Below are 22,970 nucleotides of genomic sequence, written 5' to 3'. Positions count from 1 at the left end.
ACTGTATGGCTGCCCGTTCGGATATCCGCACACGAGGTGCAGTAGCGTGCGCGAAGTGGAGATGGCAGACTTTGGTGATTTTGAAATGGGTGATGCGGAGTGCTTGCAAGGACGGGTTCAACCGCAGACGCAGTCATAACTGTTGAGCCTCTCAATGCCCTCGCTTTCTGGTGGACCGTCTGGATCTGGTCAAGGGATGGGCCTGGCAATCGACACCTGTAATGCACTCGTTCGCCGCTCGAGTCTGGTCCGATCCCAACCTCTACCTAATGACGACCTCACTCACTCTCTGCACAAATCTTGATGCAGGCTGCACTATGTATGTGTTTCGGTTTATTTTCCTTAATTATTGTAGATAATGATGTATCGTACAAATATTTTAATATAATTGATTTTTGTTATTTTAATAATGAATGGATGTAAGGGGAAATTATTATTATTAAGAAATAATAACTATGTATAGTCTCTGTAAAACATTACAAACATGTATTACCCTTTCAAAACTTGGTAATCCTTACAATACATTTCAAAAAAGGGAGGTCCGATATTATGCATTTTATATGTTTAAAAGGGGTATTACCCTTATGTACTTTTATTACATTAATAAACCTTACAGTACCTTATACAAAGTTATACTACTTTATCAGAAATCGAGGTCCGATAATATGTAAATTACTTTTTTTACTTTTTTTACTTTTTTCACACCATTATAATGTAATATAACCTTTTAGACTTTTTCCCGATGCGACTGGGACACGGACGAGTAGTCTTAGCTTCTCAGCCACTCTACCCAGGAGTAGTATGTATCCAATTGTTTGGAAAATGTACAAGGTTTGTCTGTCTGGACAGACTTAAGATTGATATTACACACTATGTAGTATGTATAATCTGTTCTTATCTTCAGCTCAAACAAAGCATGGCTACTTTCCTCCTTCATCTGTATCAAACACAGTTTGTAATGCAGGCATAACAATTGTTGACTACTCAAGTATACATTCCATAACTACACCTTAATGATTAACTGTAAGTGTTTCAAGTGTAAATTTGGATTACTTTAACAGACAGAGTTTTATCCTATAATAACTGAGCTTATTAACAAACCTATTAACTCAGATAGTAATAGTCTCTGTCTACAACAAGGGCTGCATAAGAAAATCTGTAGTAAGAGACTAGTATAAGTATACATTGACCCAGGTTGACCCTTGACCTGACCTGACCTGACCCACTTTGACCTGACCCAGCTGGGTCAGACTGGGTCAGGTCACAGGTCAGGATTTTTGGAAAATTCTGACCTGGGTCAGGTCATGGGTCAGACTAAAAACCCTCCTGACCCGACCTGACCCGACCTTGTGTATCACTAATAGATACACACTGATTGGTATGCTATCAAGTCCAGCTTGGATTCTAGTGAGAATGCCAGCAGCCAACAACCTTGCTGTAGAAAGTTGAGTGAGTGTAAAGTTCTCAATCTTGTTATGCCTTAGTTCCTCATTTAAGTGGATTTATAAGGTACACAACATCAGAGATATCCAGCCTCTACAGGAAAGTATAAGAGTATGTTTTGCAGATATGCAACTGATAGGAAACGGGACAGGGATAGTAAGGCCAAATTGTCCAGTTCAATCTCATGATAACATGTTATCTGTAGGGAACAATAGGATGGTACATACTAGTGAAAGGCCATATCAGTGCACTCTCTGCACAAAAGCGTTTGGACGTCCAGATGCACTGGGGAGACACGAGAAGGTCCACAGAACAAAGTCTCCTCAATGAGTGAATCCGAGAAAAGAGAAGGAAAAACCTGCACTAACGTGTAATACAACGTGTGGCTCACAGAATTAGGAATGTGGCTCTCGCACTATTGGACGAAAAGTACCGCGATGATTATTTGCTGTGATCTAATGATATTACAGTAGCATGTACTATCAATTTATTTTCGAAACTTGCGCGTGTTGTCCTTTGCTTGTATATTGAGCAGTATACGATTGCGTAGCATGTACAGTACATTCATACCAGAGAGTTGACTTTCCATCCTAACTAAAGTATTTATTCCCTTATTCATTTTTTTGTATCTCGCAGTGTCAAATTCGGAGTCCGAAACTACACCGCATCACGTGCCGACTTCAAAAGAAAACTGAGTGTCAAGCCATATGCTCGCTTGTATCTTACGCGTCTTTGTCCGCCATGCATCTAATGTACACGCTTGATGATACCGGAAACAGAGTCTACACGCTCAAGGTATGCATCACGCTTTTGCGGCGCATCGTCATCTTTCTCTGACTTCGAATTATTGTGTCCGGAAAGAAAATAACAGACGACGGCAAAGTTACTAAGTCTGCACACCCTGGTACGTGCATCCAAAGCAGGCGGAAATGACATCTGATTGACTCATGGCGACTCCGTCTGTTCCATCGCTCTGATCATCTCCCGTGTGACACGGCTGTACAGCACGATTTTCGCCGGACGACAAGTTTTCTCGACATCGGGTGACAATTAAAAAGCGTTTCGGTGTCCTACCTACACAGCTGCCGTCGAAGCCAATGTGATGACCATCATTGGACCCCAAATAGACATGTACAAAGAGATGCCCTTGGCTTCTATTTGCCGCCGTTGTTATCCAGCAGATGCGGCGCCTCAGGATGGCAAGCTGCACCGTCCCAGGAACATGGTGTTGGGGAACATCGTAGAAGGTCACTGGCGTAGGTTTACTAGTAACACGTGTTTGAGTCACTTTTGCGAGCACATCATTGTATCCACTTTGTTCTACTCGTAAGGACCTTATGTTGTGGAACGGTACTCAATACCTGATCCGGGCTCACGTATGACGCGGAAGAAAGAGAAGAAAGATAGACACGTTCATAGACTATACAGCTTGCGGAAGAGAGGATGTCCGTCGGAGCTGCCGATCTGGTTCGTCACGATCCAGAGCAGAACAAAGAATGTTTCGCGCCTGATGCAACTTCTGCGTACGAAGGACCCTTGCGTAGTTCGCCTTCATCTCCGGAGCTGGTACTAGAATAAGACTCAACGTGTTCCCAGTCATCAAGCTCGGGAGGCTTGACCATTGGTGCGTCTCGCCGTCCCAGCGAAGTCCGACTCATCAAGTGCGATGGACCGCACGTACATGAGGAACAAGTTCGAAGTCTCCCGCTGCATAAATTTGTCAAATGAAGTCAAGCACCCTTGATGAGTAAGACGGAGAATCAGGGAGTGCACTCTGACTCGTACATTTCTCTTTACAGACTTCGGCAACGCGGATAAGGTCTTCAAGGCGTACTTTTACTTGCTTGTATGCTCCCTGCCTCTCTTCTCTCTTAGCTCATGATCAATGTCTGACCTGTCTTCCCTAGCAGCTATACCTTCTGAGATGTGTGAATACATAATACTTAAAAACAATCTGAAGCTTTTCCCTTTCTGTTTGTGTACCTTGTAACAGTCCTTAGAGTACTTAATACAATGTTAGACTACTTTGTATACACAACAGTCTTTTGTATTGAGTTGTAACTAACTAATAAACAGTGTGGACTAAGGACTTGTTAGAGACTAACAGTTCTCTATGTTTGACTTTATCTTCTGTCCTTCTAGTATGTTAGACTTACCAGCTGTAATAAACATTGTAGTAGGCTGGACAGTTAAAGCTGTTATAGACAAGAGTAGAAAACAGAAGAGAGCAATGTAATAAACTAATGGTCCCAAGATATTGAGTGAAATGGAGACTGTATACAAAGTCTTGAGAGAGGAGGGGAGCTGAAGCTACTAGCTACTAAGATTATTCACACTAGTGTACTACTTAATGTATTAGTACTATACAGAAGTAACTGTATTGTACAATACTAATACACTATTACTTGTCTTGACCTATCTGAGTCCCTAATTCCCTTCATGTTTGCTGAGCTAGTCTGAATTGGGACACATGAATGAGGGCAAGAATGTCAGATTAGATAAGGCTACTAGATTTGTGTAGTGTCGACTCAATACTATCCACTACCGTGACAATGGCGAAGGCATTTCTCCTAAGTCGTAATGCACACAAGTTACACATTGCATTTTTTGTACAAGAGAATTGGTACATAGCTGTATTTTTAAGCACCAGTCTATAAATTTCTGCACTTTACCTACGCCGTTTTTCACAGATCAATACCAAAAAGAGATGAGTCCAGGACAGATCCTTTTGTACAAGCCCAGTGCTCGTGCCTTTTACTTCTTGAGTAGGGCAGGAGGGGTAAGGCCAGCGGAGAAGCCCCTCTCAGCCGCGTACGACGAGTTGTCGGCAAGCTGCTCCCTATAGTTGGAAAGAAAATTCATTTAGTTAGACATGAGCGAACAAGAAAGCATACTAAAATATGAAAATGAAGACAACTGAGACGGTACGCACTCGATGCGGAGCAACTGGTTGTACTTCGCCACACGTTCAGAACGGGCGGGTGCGCCGGTCTTGATTTGGCCAACGCCAAGTGCGACGACGAGGTCAGCAATGACGGTGTTCTCGGTCTCACCGCTGCGGTGCGAGACCATCACTCCCCAACCATCGGACTGAGCGAGCTGAGCACTATATTGCGATGCGTTAGGAGGATAACTCAGCAATGCATACTGGTGTAACTTACGCTTGGATGGACTCTGAAATGGTACCGATTTGGTTGATCTATGCGTTGAGGAAAAGAGTATGCGTGTTCGTGAATATCACCTCGGAAAGAAAATTACAACAGTGAAGTCACCTTAAGGAGAAGACCATTACAGGCCTTCTTCTCAATAGCCGTCTTGATACGGAGTGGGTTGGTTACCGTCAAGTCGTCACCTACGATCTGAATGGCAGCATTCTTGGTGAAGTGGGACCACGCATCCCAGTCGTCTTGGTCAAATGGGTCCTCAATCGATACGATCGGGTACTTCTTCACGTATCCGATGTACAAATCAGCGAGCTCCGTTCCGGAGATCCACTTCGTAGGATCCGAGTTAGGGTTCTTGAAGTCGAGGTCGTACTTGCCCTCTTTGTAGAACTCGGACGAGGCAACATCGAGGGCGATCTTAATCTTGCCCTCATAACCAGCCTTCTTGATAGCGTCCACGAGAAGCTCAAGGGACTCCTCAGCACCACCCACGTTGGGAGCGAATCCACCCTCGTCTCCGACATTCACGGCTATATCGAATATGTATTATCTGAGATTGAGCTTCGAGAAGAGAAGAATACTGCAATATACGAACCATCGATACCGTACTTAGCGCTGATAACTTTCTTAAGCGTGTGGTATGTCTCTGTACCAATCTTCATCGCCTCGGCGAAGGAAGTAGCGCCGGTAGGAAGCAGCATAAACTCTTGGAACGCAAGCTTGTTCCCTGCATGCGATCCACCATTGATAACGTTAAACGCTGGGGTTGGAAGCACAAATGGTGGTTTAACTCCTGCGAGCTCTGCAAGGTGTTCGTACAATTGAACACCCTTCTCCGCGGCTGCAGCGTATGCTACGGCGGTGGAGACTCCGAGGATCGCATTCGCACCGAGCTTGCCCTTGTTCGGAGTGCCATCGAGCTTGATGAGGAAGTTGTCAATTTCCTGTTGCTGCGTCACGTTCAAACCCTCCTTGATCAGTGCGGGTGCGATGATATCGTTCACGTTTGCGATCGCCTTTGAAACACCTTAATAATGCGCAGTCGACAGTCAGAAATACGCGCTGCGGAAGGTGAAGAGTCCAAGACAAACCCTTCCCGACGTAGTTGGCCTTGTCGCCATCACGCAGCTCAACGGCCTCATGCGCACCCGTTGACGCGCCAGAGGGAACAGATGCCCTGAACAAACCTACAGTGTCGCAAATAAGCTTCCGTGACGCATATATTGACTTCGCCACGCACCTTTCGCGGTGAAAAGGTCAACCTCAACGGTTGGGTTACCACGCGAGTCGAAGATCTATGCAACATCAACCATCGGATGGGTCACTATATGCGCGAGCGAGGATGTCCTCGGAGAAAGATGTGAACACGTACCTGACGAGCGTGAATTTTTTGGATGGACATTGTATGCAGGAACTGACGAGATGAAGGTCCGATGGGAGATGGTGATTGTTTGTTGGGGAAGAGAGTTGGTGAAGAGATGAGGTAGGATCGGACATGCGCGGCTAAAGAGCCTTTTATATCCATGTCGATAAATCGGGGTTAGGGCGTCTATTGCGACACTTGGCATTTAATTCGAGGTTTATTTGTTCTTGAATATCTCTAAGTCAGGTAATTCTGCGAGTCTTATTCGCCACGTACGGTCCGAGGCGAGTCTCCTTCATGCGGATGCATTTTGGACGCGTTCTGCTATAGTACAGACTCTCAGAGCCATGTCCACGGCCGCATTCTGTATCTACCATATCTACGCCCTGCTACGGCCGTGCAGCTAAGTTCATAAGCATTGTCGTAATAGTCATGTTCGCAAGTTCGCTAGGCCGAGAATGTGCAGACACGACGAAAAGTAGTGTGTTACCGACTTGGGTATACTCGAATGAATAACCGTACGCAAAACATGGAAGCTGGACTACATGCGTTAGTTTACTTGCTGGGGGAACAACGCATCACCACAGTAATGGAATCTCAATCTGGCTTGGAATTCCAATACTACATTCAATCTCATTCTTTACATCATAATGATTTCCCATGTTGCGTAGATAGACTTTTACTTGGACCTAATTCAGAATCTCAGGCAAAGTAATTAATTGTACAATGCATTGCATGAGGCCACTCGGAGAGTCACACAATAAGGCTCTACTATAATCGTACACTACTGCATAATACTGTGGAAGAAGACAAAGAGTCATACTATTTTGATTAATCGGAATATTATCATAGACAAACGAGTACCGGTCGAGTGATAAATGAATCCTGCACAAAAAAAATAATACAGCAAGGTTTTAAAATACATGGCAAAAACAACAGAAAAGTAAGCATGATATGCAGATATTAATGATTTCAGTCGACCCAAGTCGGTTCACAATCGAATTTCACTCGCGGCTTGTATTGCGACTTGAGCAATAATACCTGAGCCTCTGCTTCCATTCGCATTTTCACGGAGCGGTGGACTTTGATTCCTGTTAGGTGCTGGTGGGCGACGACGCGTGGACGGCCTTTGTTAACCCTTCAAGGTAAAGGTTAACCAATCATGTTAGCATGTGTTGACGAGAAGAGAAAGTAGAGGACGTACGAGATGACTTTGACACTCGACGCGTCGATTCTCTCATGTCGATGAACGAGAGGAAACCATTCAAGAATCCACCAGTACCACGCAAGTGCGAGTTGATCGAATGCAGGTGACAGCGCGTCATGTAGTTCTTCGTGTTCCTCATCTACAAATTCTCCTGACCCTTCCTCATCCTCTTCCTCCTGGGTAACCACATTTTGCTTTGCCTTCTCTTTCGCCACTGGAGATTCGGACCTGAACGTCCCACCCTCGCTCTGTCCATCTTCTGGCTCCGCTACAACAGTCCCATCCGAAAATAGCGATGGACAATTTTTACACAAATGACCTGCGTCATGTGTCTTTTTCGTTGTCAATTTCGATTTTCTTCCTTTCACTACCTGTTCCTTCTCTTCGAATGATATTCCTTCTACGGGTAGTGGGGCCGGCCGGGGTCTGACGAAGGGGTAAAGAGTATGCGGATCCAGACCGACTTCGTGTAGTCTTCCAGCTGCGAATTGTATCCCGCTGTTTGTGAGGAAACATTCTCTGACCATCCAACGGAGTGGGATCCTTGCGAGACTGTATCGTGTATCATTTGCCACGGAGCCACCGCCGACGTCTGGAGGCACAATTAGCATCGAATGCGTGAAAAAAAGGAGCTCTTCGAATATCTTACCTGTATGACAACCAGCGAACCAAACCTCCAATACATCCGTCTTCTTCGTCTTATCCGTATACTTCTCCTCTAACTTTGAGCTCTTATTAAACTTATCCTCCTCCAACTTCTTTTTCTTTTTCTTCAAATCCAAGTCCACCTCAACCTCCATGTCTGCAACGTCATCATCATCATGGTCGTGGTCGTGGTCATGGTCATGGTCATGTCGATGCGCATACTTCTTCTGCAAGTTCTTCTTGCGCTGGGAGAGTGGGACGTAAGTCAGGTCACCTGTTTCGGACTCAACGTTCGCGCCAAAGTCGTATAGGTTAGCTTTGAACTTTGCGCGGTGCTCGTCGAGGGAGAGAGCATGTCTAAAAGTCTTGACGCATGTGTTGTTCTTGGTGAATGGGATGTGTTTTGGAAGGATACCGACGGATGCAACGGTGTCCCTATTGGAAAGATTAGTGTAAGACGAAATAACAATGACGTTTGTACTTAAGAAAACTAACCATACGCCGACGAATTCGATGTCTACGTCCATCGAGAAGGACTTTTTCTAGAGCCGAAGTTCGAGACAATTCAATGTGGCATAGGATATGTCTACTTACGAATAAGACGCTCTGCTGCCATCCTAACCAAGGAAAATTAAAAGATGAATTAGATCACATAAACACACATATCGAACTATGTGATCACAAACCTAGCTCATCGTCCTTCATATACATTTTATATGCAAACGGCACCTGCTGGTGATTACCCGCAGGTAATAACCCAACTTTCTCAATCATGCCTGCAAGCGCACGCGCGGTATACGCGCCACGCGAGAAGCCAAATATACAGATTCGGTCTCCCGTCTTGTCTACAGTTCAGAATAACCAACCTTGTCAATAAAAGAAAAGAAACGGGAATTGCTAAATTGGACGAGTAAACTTACATCGCTCCATGAGAAACTCGTATCCACCCATGACATGATGGTGAAGACTATTCCGAAAAAAAGAAAATGATTCTTTTTTAGAATTAAACGGGCTAAAGATTATCATTAGGCGGAGTTCTTCTTACCTGCTTCCGAGCATCATGTCCAACGTCTGTCGAAACTTTGATCCTATCGGCGTAGCGACTTGCGGGATCGTATATGTCCCGATACCTGCCTAAAGTAGTAAATAGTATATCATATATCAAATGTTAGTAGTGATGATCATGATCGACACTTGGAACGCGAATAAGGTGATGCTTACTTGGTAGTACACGAGCTGCTGCTTGGAATCACCCTTTGCCAGGAGAGAGAAGAATTGCACGACATTCGAGTTATCGTTATCGAATTGATCGCCAGTCCCATCAAAACAGAGGACAAGTGTACGTTGCTTCGAGCGCTCTTTCGTGCTTGGTGGGATAATTGGTCCTTTGTACTCCGTATCAAGGCTGAACTCCTTAGGATGTTTCCGCCGGAAAGAAGAGGTGGTCGAAGTGGACGAGGTAGACTTCATGTGATGAGGGAAGATCGATACAGACGGAGAGGCATCGGGGGAAGAGGTCACGGGCATCCCTTCGAGCTGGGCCATGGCAAGAAGATGATGAGTTCGATAGATGTACAAGAAACGGAGAAGAGACTAGAGATTTATATACTTCTGTTGAATAATGACCATCAGCCCAGAAATGGCACGATACGCACGGAACCTTCTAACTTTGAATAGACGATACTGATGAATGTGCTACTGGAGATCTTTAGTGCTACAGTTGAAAATACCTTATTGCATCACATTATAATGCATAAATTGAATATTGCATAGCTTTCTGCCTAATCCCAGCTTGGGATAAGGGAATTATGCACAAAAATAGTCTATTGCATATTGCATCAAGATTTGTGAGAAAATTATGCAAAATTCTGAGCATTTTGGGAAATTAGACTGCTTACTGTTGTGATTTTTGTACCCAGAAGCCTCACATATTGTTCTCTGACGTACTTCAATACAAAAAGAATGTTTCCAATTGACATTTCATTGCTTACAATGTCTTTGATGCTGCCACAAGACCAAGATAGGGCAGCAAAGATCTCTTCATGATATGTGGGGGAAAGTTATTTGTATTGACTAGCTTTTTCTATCTTTTTGTTTCTACAGATTCTGACTGTATTTCCTTGTATTACAAACTATTCCTTGAGTTTTACAGTAATATACATGTTTACTGTACTTGTCATTGTCTTGGTTGTCTTTCTTGATGCTCTAAATATGTGCTTATTTTCTTGTCATAGTGTATATGTCTTCAAATAAATTGAAAAGTAATATCGAATGTTGGGTTCCTAATTAAATAATGTTTTCACACGGTTACCATAATGCATATTGCTCATATTGCATAGGTCTGAGGCCTCTCCCGACGTTATGCAATAAGATATTTTCAACTGTATTCGGCTCTAGTCTCAACTCGTGGTGTCTTACGTCGTCTAACAGTCTTCTAGCCTCTCCGTTGCTCCCGAACTATTTTGAGCGCTGGCTCTTTCCATATAAACATTTTTAGCTGTGGTGCTCGATGCCCGTAACATCTTCTGCATCAGTCGGGGCCCGCGGGATGCAGAGGACGCGGTTCGCGAAGACTGAAATTAACCTGGAAGCATCACCGAAGAGCGTTCAAACATGTCACGGGTTGGCGGGCCTCAATCGTCGGTGTATCATTTGGACATGGTTAAGCGCTCTCCGTCCAACAATTCGAGCCGTCCAATCCGACGCTAAGTTCGCTTACTGCCGCTCTTTTGGCAAGCCCGATGCCATAGATTACCGCCAGACGGATCTGCGTCAAAGCTTGACAATATGCTCGGACACGTATAAGTACTATTGTAATAAAGGTACTGGTCAGTCATGAGATTATTGCAAGAAATATATACAGGGCATGTGTCAATGTGCTGGTATACTCATCGGGGCCGAGTGGGCAGACTAAATGAAACCATCAAAGCGTATATGAACTTCATCACTCGCACCACGAATCCATCACCAGATATGCGGGAACTTCGGCCTAAAGTCGACAGTGATGTCGGTACAGACTAAGTTGTCGTCGTCCTTGGTATATCCCCTGACTTGTACTAGGAACTTGGCTATAGCAAAGTGAGTTGCAATTTATTGCGCAGGAACAAGAATTTCATACCTCTCGGGACCTCCTTTGGTAATGCAACTGTCTGCTCTACGACATAGTCTCCTTCATTAACAGGGCACTGTACATCCGTCTGCGCATTCCGTCTGAAGAACTGTAAGCGATCACACCCAATTATAGAATCGTGATAAGAACTCACGCTTCCTCGCACAAGTCGAAACGTTTCTCCAATAGCTTGATGACACCGATCTTCACCAGCACATCTGCATACGCTCCCTCCTGTAACAAAAAGTCATGTCAAAGCCTGATTAACCTGCCTAACAAATATTGCAGTCGCCGACCTCGATACGCTCTTGGGCGTACGCTGTTACTTTCACAGTCATGTCCTGACCAGGCTTTGGAGGATCGGGTGACACCTCAATAGACTTGATCTGGATCGGGTCAGTGGAGTCGCCTGTAACAGTGACAGATGTATATTCAGAGAAAACTGGGCTTCCTAATTGGCAGCAACACGCACCACAGTCTTGCCAGTCCCAGCCTTCCTGGATCTTCACTGGCTCATCCTGCAGTTGTACGCCATTCTCTTGCAACACAACCGAAGCGCCCATTGCACACAGCGGCGCTAGTGTAGCAAGTAAAAGTGACAAGAACTTCATGTCGTCTCTAGTCGTAGAGTGAAGGTCGTGGACGATAGTCTACTAGGGGAGGATGCAAGGAACAGCGCGTCTTACGAGGAGCACAAATACGTCAGGTTCCGCCCATGTTACTCTGTCACAAAATCACATAACAGTCACGGTGGCGAGAGTAAAAGTCACGTGGTATGAGGTAGGCTGTGTGCACTGCGACTGCGCACTCATCTCAAGGCTGGCGCTCATTCTCACTTCACTCGTCCATCACCACCCATCCTTCTTTCTTCACTCCAACCACCTCCTTTCTTTCGTTGGACGATACCTTCTAGAGAGGCGCAGTCTTTCAACCGGCTACTTCTGGCAGTAACAGTACTCCATTAGCGACTCCACAAGCACTCTTCACTAAGACTGCCAAGATTCGACGAAAGCCATGAAGCCGCGAGACTACTGCTGTTGCGCCATCCCGGTGATGAATGCTGGCATTTATGTGGCGATTGCCGAGCAATTCGTTCTCGGTCTCCTAGTCGCAATCCTTGCGCTTGCAACTCCTTCAAGTGAGTTATTCGGCACGCGAGTTCTGGGGTGCTAATGTTATTGGCTTTCCTGTATAGTTGTCGGTGCCTCAGTACCGTCATTCGCAAAGATAATACTTGCGATTATATGCTTCGCTGCATGCGGTGTACAAGTCTTTGGCTTCATTGGTGTATTAAAGGCACGCTGTTACATTATTCTCCATCAAATGCAGTTCTTATACGATGCTTCTCATTCCAGGAAAAGGCAGTCATGTTCCGCCGATACACAACTCTTCATATCATGCTCACTGTCGCTGCGTTCGCCGTTGCTCTCACCTGGATTATCATATCCGCGTCAAAGCATAATACAGCAGTCAATGACTGCGAAAAGGACTTCTTCCCAAACGCAACGCAAACAACGGATTCCACAGACCTGAACGAGGGCGAGACCCTATGTAACATCTTCACATGGGTGGACGTAGGACTCATGGGAGGCCTCTGGGTCATTCTCGCTATTATGCAGGTCCGTTGACAGCGCTTCACGGGCGGCATCTTTCTCCTGTCAGATATACTGATTTTTCTCATACTCATATATCTAGTTCTATTTATACACTGTCATTTCCTCGTACGGTACAGGTCAGCGGCGCGATCACGAGAAATATAGATCTCTTTACTCTGTCAATGGCGTCGAGAGCGGTGCTATCCCACTTACGAACCGCTCAGACCCGTGGGATGCGCGACCGTCGTTTGACGACGACGAGCGCGATGGCGCCGGCGCCCGTGTACCGCTTGCGCGTGATGTAGGTCGTGGAGGACATGGAAGGCAAGACAGCTCGGCGAGCGTGTCGACGATACTAGCCGAGAAACGACAAGAAGAGGCTCCCTCGATTTACTCCGATCATGCGGGAGTAGGAGCGGGTAGTGGCGGATATCCGCCACAACGCCAAGGAACTTACGCTAGCACACGCCAAGGGTCTGTCAATCGTAATGCTCCGTATGGCGGTGGAGGCTTCTCGTACCCGTCAAATGCATATACTCAAGATCCGCAACCCACACCGCAGGCGTTCACCGGTGTCGGTTCTTCTGGATATGGTGGGTATGGACATGGATATGGGAATAATAATAATGTGGAAAGGCCAGGGCCGACACAAGCACACCCTGGTACGTCGGATTGAAAAACCATTGTGTGTTCGTCTCCCGCAATCCCCCCTTCCTAACTCTGCTTCCTAACTCTGTTGTTCTTTTACTCTCCTTCTTAGCGGAAGGGATGTTCGGCCGCAAGACGTCTAGGTTACAAAGAGTCGATCGTCGGGAATATGACTACTAGTCTTTGTAGTCTCATCTATTGGACTTCTTTAGACTTCCATATCTGATATCCTCGTCGTTTGCTTTTCGTAATCCAATTCACGCTTGTTGGTTGCATCGCAATATCCACATACCTGCCTTCTTTCACACACCGATCGTGCAAGTAGTTCCATCGTAGCGTAATGTATACTTTCTTCCTTCATGATTATGAGTTCGGACATTGGGCGGTTACGCTATGCAATGTAATTTTCTTTTCCTTTTCCATTTTCTTTTCTTTATTCACTTTCGTTTCTTCCGTTCGGAGATTGTGGACATGCATACCAAAATGAAAATATAACATTCCAAGCTACACGCCATTTGCCTTTCCGCATGGATAAGTTGAAAGGGAGAGAGATGAATTACCTTCAACCACTCCTCTCATCCAGGATCTTCGCCGCTCGACTGGTACAGCAAATTAAAAGTAAGGAAAAAGTGCGATTTGGGCAGTTTGTCGGGATGCAGAGTATGAGAAAATGCTGAACTTACACGAAGATATCGACCAACTGCGTCTGGTTTGGATAGATTGTATTTCCTGTATTTTTATCACCAATTTAGTCAATTATCTTTGGACTAAATGGAAAGAGATTTGAATATGAGAAACTCACCGTCGTTTGGAGAGGCCTGTGATGTTCAACGATAATATATGCGAGAAAAGAATAGATTCATCATCAAACCGACGGCAGATACAGAGAAAGAGAAGGGAGGAAGGAAAAAGGAAAAAGAGAACGTTACGCACGCCATTCAGAATCTTGTCTCCATACTTGATAGGTCTGTTCCCACCGTCCTCTGTCAAGCCTAGCTGACCAAACTGCCATGGCATGATGCTGTGGATGAGGTAGGAAAGGATGCATTGGTGAGCTCAAGTGGGTATGCCTTGATTATGACATATCGTGCTTACCCTCTGTAACACAGGATTGGAGTGGGATGAGACGATGCATGATGCAAGAGAGATAATAACTTACGCGTGGTTCGTATCCAATGCTCGCTGGACCCATACTGGATATATAGACGTCTTGTTATCTGGCACAAGGCAAAAAGAAAACGTAAGTTTCGATTTCCAAATAGGTTTGCGTGCTACGAGAGCAGAACAGAATAACAGATTCGGCTTACCGATTCCAGATATGCCAAACTCTTCAAGGATAAGTGGTTTCTTCGCTTTCTTTGCAGCTACATGCGAACCAGGAAAGGGGAGCGTTGTAATCATCAGTACATACATGCCACATGCACCCAGTCAGTTGGAACGGTGAATGAAGAACCCACAGTTGGCATGATCCTGAATCCATCCCAGACCCCAGTCCTGTACTGTGAAGTTGGATCCGGGAAAATCGAGGTTGGTATACCAGGCTTGAGGATACAAGTGCTATCGATTAACACACACAAATCAAGGTTGTGAATATTGGTAAACAACTTTTGGAGAAGGTAACACTCACGTATACACCGAAATCAATGTTCGGAAGGGTAAGATCGAGGTCAAAGTCTTCTCCAGCTGACATTTAAATAGAAAGACGTTAAGTTTCTCAGGAAACACTGGGAAACAAATACAACATAGACTGGACACTGACCCTGGCCGTTAAAATTATAGTCTGTTGATGGTACGCCGTCTGTCCAGCTAAATGAAATAAACATACCATTAACTGTCATATCAGGGGAAACGGGTCTACAATTCAAGAAACGTACATAATAGGCGGGTTCTTCCAGAAGAAATGACCTTCTCCACCAGTCGTGATCATATGATTCGGGTCCCTATGCAATACATAAAAAGTCCCGTTCAAGCACCAACGCGAAAAGCAAGGGAGAAACGGACAAACAAACTCACAGACTCCTCACGAAATCACTCTGCTCCTTATACCAATTAAAAAGTGTATTCGATCCAGGAACGCAATTCGGTCCGGCAGGGATCGTATCACTCAAACAACGTGCCTCGTTTATAAGTTCCCAAGCAAAAATTATAGGCGAGTCTTTGTATCGTTCTACGATCGTCTTTACATATCGCTCTATAATGCATGCAGTTGGGGTTACGGATTACAGTGAAGAAGAGGGAGAGGGACGAACGGTATGAATCGATCACGTCCCTATTTGTGAAGAACACGTCGTGTGTTACGTTCGGCCCTACGATCCAGTTGAGGAACAAGTCTGAGCCCTGTAAGTCTCGTTCAGCTGGTACGTCTGTTACCAAAGTTTCGCAAGTTCATGCATACACCGTACGCCAACCTATAAGCCGATATACAGCAATTAATTATTCAGTCAGAAATCTAGAACCAAATAAAGACTATAGTAAAAGCCATTTTACCAATTATTGGTGAAAGTGATGATCAGGCGAAGATCGTATTTAGCTGCTGTCTTCACCACGTTATCCAGCCTTTCCAAGCCTTGCGGATCATCGTTCCCCACCCATTGACTACTATTCCAAATCTTGTTTGCATTATAATAATTGATAATTAATTAAAATATGATCAGAAGTGTTTTAACGAGTTGAAGATTATGATCCACCTACTTGGTAGTACGTCAACCCAGATTCTTTAGCACCCGCCAGCTCGGTTTCATTAATTGCGTTAAATCCCTGACGTACAAAACAAAGTTAGAATACATTAACAAATAAGCGAATTGCATTTTCTAAATGCTTAAGGTTGGATTTATTTACGCACCCACGTCCGAACTACTTTGATACCTTGCTCCTGCATCCCCTGAAAGGTCAGTTCGACATCATGTTGAGTTGTCAGAAGCGGGAGCCACTGGATTATGCAATACAGTCACTTGATGAGAAGTTTAATAAAAAGGTGTTTTAGAACGCACGTAGGAATTTGCTCCAACAAAATTCTAACCAAGAAAATGTTATAAGGTTTAAAATGGGGAATATAGATATCAACGGTGTAGAAAAAAGGAGCGTACAAAAGGCTTTCCGTCGACTTGAAACTGCATCCCATCCGTAGTGGCGAAACCATGAGGAACGGGACGCACCGCTTCCACACCAAGCACATCGAGGATCGTAAGCACAAAGACAGTAAATGCAGATTGCAGCAGCATAATGCCAAGTTCCAGAGCAAGCGCAGATACTAAACAGATCACAGCAGTATAAGCAGCATCGTCGTTCCTTTTACGGAGTTTATTAGACCCCAGAGTCGCCGCCCGATACCACTCTCGAAGACAGCACTTCGGCAAATTTTCGGGGATACGAGCTGTCAAATATCCTTGTCAAGAAAGCTGTGAAGGTAAAGATTCAAATGGCGCCGCGTTCTATTGCATTGCAGGTGGTCCAAGTTCTGAGTTTGGGTCTTGTGATCGCTATGATGCCGGCTTTGCGGAGCGCAAAAGAAGCATCCTTGGGCGGATTCAGTGAGTTCTTGAGGCGATCGTGCCGCTCCGAGGACCTTCTTCCTGAGCTAATGATATGTTATCAAATATATGCAAGGAGAAGACTTACTCGCGTTGCTCGCCTTAACAGGTCAGCACATCCTGCCACACCGATCGACGAAGGAATTGTCATACACAGGAAAGATGAATGTCAGAGTCACCACTGCGGCATAATATACATTGGTGCAACATAGGAGAAGAACAGTAAAAATCAGAGCTCCATAGAGGACGCATTGCGCACGCTATGCGTCGTCTGTCATAATCGCAATGAACTCTTGTTCATTAATCTCCCCGTCCTGATCCAAGTCAAATTCATCTATCATCGCTTGTCTGTTCCCGTACAAGTTACGATAGTAAGTAGAACGCGAGGCAGAGATAAAGACAATGAACACGTACAATTCCTCATCATCAAGCTTGTCACCCAAATCCCTTGCTACTCTCCGTAAGTTCCGCAGACTAATCTTCCCGGTATTGTCATCGTCAAATAATTGGAACGCGCGCTTTATCTCATCTAATGGATCGCGTGCAAGTATACGTTCGCTCACTGTAATCAACAAGGATTTATGTCAATAAATTAGAGAGATTCAACAGTGGAAAAGGTAAAGCGAATCCAAGTTAAAGCGAGTAGTAAAACGCACTAATTTTCACGAAATCCTCATACTCCATAAGCCCATGTCCCGTCTTATCATGGTCCCTCAAGATCTTCAGCACCTCAGCCTTCTTCAAATCAAATCCTAACGCGCGCATCGCGACTTTCAGTTCGTGGTAGTCAAGGCATCGGTCCTTGTCCGTGTCGAACAGCTCGAAGGCTTCTTTGATTTCTTGCTTTTGCTCGTCGGAGAGCTCTGGGCGGGCATGTGTGCGGCGCTTAGCTTTGGATGCGGCGGAGTACATAGCAGGGTGTGATAGGTAATATTGGAGTGGTGAATGAAGTTGGAATTGGAGTTGAGTTGGAGGACCGTCGCGTCAAAGTACGCGTCTTGCACGGTGCACGTGGCTCAGGAGGCAAGGCGCGTCGCGTCAAATTTCCGGTCTACCCGAGCATTAAACTTGTTCCACTCAGACAGACACTTTCAAAGTGCAGAAACAGACTAGCAAGAAGGCTTTGGTTAGTGGCAACGACATTGGTATTAGCCTTGGCTCCGACTACTTGCTTACTTTTGCGAGCAATCGTGTTTCGGATCGCGTTGCCTGGACTCTTTAAAAGGAGAAAACTCCGATTAACAGCTATGGTTAGTGTAGCATTAATTGACAAAGACGAGTACGTTGCTCGGCAAGTTTTCCCGTGTTTTGTTGTAACTGTGAGTCCGAGCGACATTCTTTAGGCTGTGTTCTCAAGCTCACCAAGGCAGAACCAAGCTGAGTGAGTGTTGGTCCGAGCTCATAGCTGAGACAACAATCTCATTTTGAGTCGGAAAGAGCCACCACTGACTGAATAATATTAAATACAATGCAAAGAAATTCAAAGCAGTGGAAAAATAACAGCATGTAATTATCTGAACTACTTTACCATCTAGACTCTGATGTGAAAACGAAAACATATGCAAGACTGTTGTGCAGATGCAGATATATTATACTTACTTATAATATATTCTTCAACTACAACATTTATTTTGCATAGTGAATGGGATCTTGTTTTCTGCACTGCACAAACTACCAGATTGTCTGTGGGTTTGTTTTTGTTTTGTTAACAGGATTATTTTTCCTATGTTGCTTGGACCGGAAAATGTGTCTTGATATTAATTTTGCTTGAAGCAGTTGGACAACAGGAAAGACAAAGAAGCTTAAGACATACATGGAAGCGATTATAGGTACTGTTGATGTGTTTGTCTGTAGTTATGTACAGTGTTCTGTACCCCAATTACATGTAGACTCACTTTACTGCAAATCATTTTCGGAGCTTTTCAGATAGATGACAAGTTTGACAAATGACACCAGCCTTACAATCAGGAGTTGCCTTCATTCCTCTGGAAATTAATTCAGCTCAGGGTAAGCAACGACTCGGACTATACGACAGAATTCTAGTAAAGTTTGCTTTTCGATCTAATCATTTAGGGGATACAGTGAAGGCTGCAGTGCAGCAAGTATAATCGTCCTCTTGCACTATGTTCAAACTTGTAGGTGATGCTTTACAGGGCAGGACAATGCAGTGCAGAGGACAAGATGCCCCTATGCCTCATTGCGGAGTGGGTAGTCACCTTGACTGAAGCGGGGGGACACGTCTGTGAATCTGTGGGAAACTCCGATGTAGTAGGCAAACTGTCAACGGAACGGTAAACGACAAGGTCACTAATATAGATTCCAGTGTCCTCGCTCTGAGCAGCATTTTCGCTTCCACTGCCTGACCTGAGGTAAGGTATATGCGAGTGGATGGAATGATCACGCATCAGGACACATTTTATGGGGTTGAAAAGAGGACATCTTGGGGACATTTCGTTGGGCGGCGCAAAGTCATGTCCAGATTGTTGCCGTTCTTCGGCCCGGATCATCCCTGGCATTGCTCAGCAGATATTTCGGGCATTTCTACGGCGAGGTGATTTTACAAATGTCTATGTCTGAGACACGATAAGCAAGGAGCTCGGAATAGCCGCTCGTTATCAAGCCAAAGATACTTAAAGCAATACATTCAATAAAAATAGAGGTAACAGAGAGTAAAGACAACATTCAGAACCAGCTTAACCGTGAAGGCAGCTTTTTTTTTTTTTGGAACGCGGTGAAGAAGTCGGCGCAAAAGGAAGTTAATGTCGCCTTTCTTTTTTCCGCGCGTATACAGTATGTATGCATAAAAACAGCGGAGTGCGAGCCTCATGAATTTCCTGAGAAGCTTGAGCCATAATTGAATTGACGAGTTCTTCAGGTACACCCGTGCTTAGGATTAAGGGACGTGCAGCCGACATGAACATCTGTCAGGAAGAAATGTTGGCAGTCTTAATCAGCGCTAGTCAAGGCCACTTACGAGATAGGATTCGCCACCTTCCTTACCTGCCCAACGAAGCTTTTCAAATTCATCTGCTGATGTATTGCTGAAGGTAGGATGCCTCCGTGCGTCTTCGTTGCGTAGCCAATCACCACAAGGGATAAAGAGCTCGCGATACACGACATCCTCGAATGAGCGATGTTCAGTCATCCAGAGGTGTAATAGTGGGGCCGCGTCACCGTGAGCACCTCGCTTTACCGCAGCCAGACGCGCCAGAGCAAAGAAGCGTGCGCAGAAGGGCGTTGGGACAGAGTTAACAGTCGTTCTAAGAATGTGGCGAGCGGGACTTGTTCCCGAACGAGCCATACCTGTGCGAGTCCAGCCTTCGGGTGGAGATACAGATCCCCATATCTCGGCCATAGTGGGAATAAGTGCTCGCTTCTCAATATCGAATAAACGCCAATCGAACTCCGTGAAATCCGCTAGTCCGCGTGTTCGGAGTGCGAGAGCCGCGTCGTTAATTAACCGGTAATAGTCCTTGATACCAGGGGATATAAATCGCACGTTTACGACATCGAATTGGTTCGCAAAATGCTCTAGTCCGAGGTTGATATCGTCAACCTCGAATCGAAGGTTTGACGGAATTCGAGGCCTTAATAAACAGTGAAGTATTAGGTGCGTATATTGGGACTAGGAGTGGAAAGTAAGTTCACCTCGGGAGAGGAACAAGATCAACACCTGTGCAGTAAACATGAGGAAATGCGGTTGCGACTTCAAGTATCCTAACCAACGGTGAATTAAGATTACAGTGCCTGATTATCAAATTACAATCAGATACTCGAAACTAACCAGGTACCCGAACCACAGCCAAGATCAAGACATGTTTTCGGATTGGAGAGATCATGGTTGTCTGCAAGGGCCTCATAAAATGGTGGCACGTATTCTCCGGCTAGCGCTTTGAGGAGGCGGTGCAGTTTATCTTTCGTGTATTCGTTTAATTAAACAAGTGAATGAAAGAAGACGTCCTCACCGAGCCGATGGACTTCTTCCTCGTCTACCGGAAATTTGTATAGCTCACAGTGGGCATTAATTGGACGGCCATGCTCCCAGCGGATAGATCGTTCCTTGATTGAATCAGTCAAAGAATAAAGCGAGGGTTGTGGAGATGGCGAGGAATTGTGCTCGCTGGCCGAGCCTCGTTCGAAGTCGAAGGAGGTAACACTTTCCGAGGCGGGACTTTGAGGTGCAGAGCAGTGTACACCGACGTACTCCGCAGTCGAGTGGCTACTCGCCTCGTCCGAATCGGGAGATACGGCTGTGGGGGACTCGGACAGAGTTGCACGGCGGACACGGTAGTGGACGGCATGGTCGTCACTAATGCTACCAGCGCCATTCTCCTCACCGCGACTAATGTTATCGCTTCTGCTGCCCGAGGTAGGATACATGGGTAAGTATGGAGAGCAAACGGCGGCGCATCAGGAGCTTTATACGGGAGCAGAGCAAGGACAATTTGAGGATAATTTCATTGAGTGAGTTAAGCACATTCATTGCCGATCGTCGGAACAGTCCGTCTTTTCCGACTTAGCAGATCACGTGCTTCGGATACTTCCGTATACTGATGCCTGTTTGCACCACTCGTCTCGTGTCGTATAGCAATTTTCTTTCTCTCTCTCGCACAAAGCAACGCACAAATATCTCACCTCGTTACTTCCTGCCGCCCAGCTCCATTCAATCGTTTCTTTCTGCTCTGTGGAGGCAAGTTGATGTGTTAAAGCCGAATATGCAGCTCCTTTTCGCGTATTGATCCACATCAACATTAATGGCAACAACGCTTAATCTCTCAGGAGATTTATAGACGCCCCCCCAGGATCCCGGCTACACTTCATGTCAATGCTTTCCTCGGTCGCACTTGTAAATTAGCCTGAATAACCTATATGCTATCTTGCCAAGCTGGTTGTATTAATCCGCTTAACTATTCTAATTGAGAAAACTCCGAACACAACCTCCGTTCATCTCAGGGAAGCACCACAAACCCTGCTAGGCTCTCCGGTAAACTGGATCTGCATTTCTTCCATCTACTCATCGAAGGACTTACGGCATTTTAATTGGTCATATCCAGGGTATACATATTCTGCTATACAGTTTGATGTATTCTCACACAGTCATTTCTCACTATCTAAAGAGAAGGCTTACCATTCTGGTGTGAATAGATTCTCCACAACTTCATCCATTCCAAGGTAAAATTTTTGAGCACACACTGGAACGAGTGCTGATTGCGAAGGGATACTCGAGGAATGAAGATGGTAACTGCAGTTACTTCACTAGCTACGCAAGTAACATCAAGGCATTTATATGTCATACTTGCTGTCTTTGTCCAGGATACTTCGTTCCGTTCATCCCCCTGAATTGCGCTCGTCTATAGCCGGGGACATTGTGTTGAAGGCCAATATGGGGAGCCAATCTTGTCATCGTAAAGAATAGGTGTCTGTTGATGCAGTTCTAGCGTCGAATCCTTCACTGGAGCTCATGGATATAGCAAGGCACTGTATCTGATGACACAAAGACGTGTACAGAAGGCTAATGATGAGCATGGCCATCGGAACGCCACCCAGTATGGCTTGCCCCGCGGGCACGTATATACTTCCACAGAACTTCTGATAGCAAGGGTTGGACGAATTCAGGACAACCCCACTTCGATATGGAAGTATTAATGACTTGGCTAAGTTTTGCCCCTTCTCAACTGAGGATGAAGCTTGAAGCGCATTCTTCTTCACCCATTCGACACCAATAATATAGAATGGGCGTAATATACTGAGTAAAGTCAGTTCATACAACTTGGGTACCGTCTTATTCGGCCTTGGACGTTCAGAATGCAATGCGTATACATCGTGGTTTCCGCAGCTGAGGAATGGTCTCATGCCGAACGGTCTGCCGACCTTGAGCTGGCATCGGAATCAGTCCATAGTAGCGCCGTCACTTTCCTAGGAGTAGCAAGTTCCTGGGAGAGCAGTCCATCCGCCTGTGGGATGTATGTAAGCTTGGTCAAGTAAGCGTAATATCGTCTAGATAGTGCGATCAGCTGACCTTAGACCTTGTCGCACTGAGAACTGCATACAATACGAAGTCTGCGGCCTGAACGTTAACAGAGCTAACGGGTAGTGGCTTGCTCATCCGAAGCGGACGGCGGATAAACCTTGAGATACCAGCAATAATGAGGGATTGTTGATAATGGCACAAGACCTAAGATTTACACAGAAGTAAAGTGTGTTACTCTGTAATTGTACAGTTTACAGTTGCTATACATGTTTTGAGACAGACTCTCGATGAATCC

The 22,970-nt window shown here is 45.3% G+C and overlaps 10 protein-coding genes across 10 annotated transcripts; 3 read left to right on the top strand and 7 right to left on the bottom strand.

The window, feature by feature from the left end:
- Positions 1–5: 5 nt before the first annotated feature.
- FOMMEDRAFT_161650 (uncharacterized protein) lies at positions 6–222 on the top strand (the record flags this gene model as incomplete). Its single annotated transcript, XM_007271130.1, has 2 exons — positions 6–46; positions 111–222. 2 exons carry the CDS (start codon positions 6–8, stop codon positions 220–222), a joined length of 153 nt encoding a protein of 50 aa, XP_007271192.1.
- Positions 223–2,184: 1,962 nt separating this feature from the next.
- FOMMEDRAFT_95636 (Nop10p-domain-containing protein) lies at positions 2,185–2,546 on the top strand (the record flags this gene model as incomplete). The annotated part of the gene is made up of 3 exons (XM_007270902.1): positions 2,185–2,238; positions 2,305–2,347; positions 2,449–2,546. The coding sequence occupies 3 exons, from the start codon at positions 2,185–2,187 to the stop codon at positions 2,544–2,546; spliced, it is 195 nt and encodes a 64-aa protein (XP_007270964.1).
- A 1,196-nt stretch (positions 2,547–3,742) lies between these two features.
- Positions 3,743–6,080, bottom strand: FOMMEDRAFT_129179 (enolase). The gene is made up of 8 exons (XM_007271129.1): positions 5,980–6,080; positions 5,848–5,902; positions 5,699–5,794; positions 5,203–5,634; positions 4,716–5,137; positions 4,605–4,642; positions 4,376–4,549; positions 3,743–4,282 (listed from the first exon to the last, which is right to left on the bottom strand). The coding sequence occupies exons 1-8, from the start codon at positions 6,007–6,009 to the stop codon at positions 4,198–4,200; spliced, it is 1,332 nt and encodes a 443-aa protein (XP_007271191.1). The 5' UTR covers positions 6,010–6,080; the 3' UTR covers positions 3,743–4,197.
- Positions 6,081–6,942: 862 nt separating this feature from the next.
- FOMMEDRAFT_114050 (uncharacterized protein) lies at positions 6,943–9,292 on the bottom strand (the record flags this gene model as incomplete). The annotated part of the gene is made up of 10 exons (XM_007271128.1): positions 6,943–7,108; positions 7,175–7,425; positions 7,549–7,769; positions 7,827–8,257; positions 8,318–8,364; positions 8,417–8,439; positions 8,509–8,667; positions 8,743–8,789; positions 8,868–8,956; positions 9,044–9,292. 10 exons carry the CDS (start codon positions 9,290–9,292, stop codon positions 6,943–6,945), a joined length of 1,683 nt encoding a protein of 560 aa, XP_007271190.1.
- Positions 9,293–10,586: 1,294 nt separating this feature from the next.
- On the bottom strand, positions 10,587–11,608 carry FOMMEDRAFT_143165 (uncharacterized protein). Its single transcript, XM_007271127.1, has 5 exons — positions 11,404–11,608; positions 11,228–11,340; positions 11,086–11,165; positions 10,941–11,032; positions 10,587–10,890 (listed from the first exon to the last, which is right to left on the bottom strand). The coding sequence occupies exons 1-5, from the start codon at positions 11,540–11,542 to the stop codon at positions 10,787–10,789; spliced, it is 528 nt and encodes a 175-aa protein (XP_007271189.1). The 5' UTR covers positions 11,543–11,608; the 3' UTR covers positions 10,587–10,786.
- Positions 11,609–11,945: 337 nt separating this feature from the next.
- FOMMEDRAFT_161644 (uncharacterized protein) lies at positions 11,946–13,202 on the top strand (the record flags this gene model as incomplete). The annotated part of the gene is made up of 4 exons (XM_007271126.1): positions 11,946–12,069; positions 12,127–12,218; positions 12,287–12,550; positions 12,627–13,202. 4 exons carry the CDS (start codon positions 11,946–11,948, stop codon positions 13,200–13,202), a joined length of 1,056 nt encoding a protein of 351 aa, XP_007271188.1.
- Positions 13,203–13,736: 534 nt separating this feature from the next.
- FOMMEDRAFT_161643 (glycoside hydrolase) lies at positions 13,737–16,395 on the bottom strand (the record flags this gene model as incomplete). The annotated part of the gene is made up of 18 exons (XM_007271125.1): positions 13,737–13,773; positions 13,858–13,903; positions 13,977–13,992; positions 14,108–14,195; positions 14,334–14,391; positions 14,482–14,538; positions 14,632–14,731; positions 14,802–14,857; positions 14,934–14,980; positions 15,049–15,114; positions 15,188–15,365; positions 15,424–15,511; positions 15,570–15,582; positions 15,662–15,783; positions 15,866–15,931; positions 16,017–16,103; positions 16,165–16,188; positions 16,261–16,395. 18 exons carry the CDS (start codon positions 16,393–16,395, stop codon positions 13,737–13,739), a joined length of 1,284 nt encoding a protein of 427 aa, XP_007271187.1.
- Positions 16,396–16,863: 468 nt separating this feature from the next.
- Positions 16,864–17,642, bottom strand: FOMMEDRAFT_114041 (EF-hand). Its single transcript, XM_007271124.1, has 3 exons — positions 17,361–17,642; positions 17,119–17,266; positions 16,864–17,052 (listed from the first exon to the last, which is right to left on the bottom strand). Exons 1-3 carry the CDS (start codon positions 17,614–17,616, stop codon positions 16,965–16,967), a joined length of 492 nt encoding a protein of 163 aa, XP_007271186.1. The 5' UTR covers positions 17,617–17,642; the 3' UTR covers positions 16,864–16,964.
- Positions 17,643–19,460: 1,818 nt separating this feature from the next.
- FOMMEDRAFT_96086 (uncharacterized protein) lies at positions 19,461–21,084 on the bottom strand (the record flags this gene model as incomplete). Its single annotated transcript, XM_007270931.1, has 6 exons — positions 19,461–19,625; positions 19,679–20,007; positions 20,098–20,291; positions 20,353–20,410; positions 20,478–20,618; positions 20,670–21,084. The coding sequence occupies 6 exons, from the start codon at positions 21,082–21,084 to the stop codon at positions 19,461–19,463; spliced, it is 1,302 nt and encodes a 433-aa protein (XP_007270993.1).
- A 1,020-nt stretch (positions 21,085–22,104) lies between these two features.
- Positions 22,105–22,810, bottom strand: FOMMEDRAFT_161639 (uncharacterized protein; the record flags this gene model as incomplete). The annotated part of the gene is made up of 3 exons (XM_007271123.1): positions 22,105–22,581; positions 22,617–22,701; positions 22,755–22,810. The coding sequence occupies 3 exons, from the start codon at positions 22,808–22,810 to the stop codon at positions 22,105–22,107; spliced, it is 618 nt and encodes a 205-aa protein (XP_007271185.1).
- Between the last annotated feature and the right edge of the window lie 160 nt (positions 22,811–22,970).

The sequence above is a fragment of the Fomitiporia mediterranea genome (assembly GCF_000271605.1).
Source record: "Fomitiporia mediterranea MF3/22 unplaced genomic scaffold FOMMEscaffold_15, whole genome shotgun sequence".
Taxonomy (NCBI): domain Eukaryota; kingdom Fungi; phylum Basidiomycota; class Agaricomycetes; order Hymenochaetales; family Hymenochaetaceae; genus Fomitiporia; species Fomitiporia mediterranea.
Note: the sequence above shows the minus strand (reverse complement) of the source record. Positions and strands in the feature narration are given on the sequence as shown.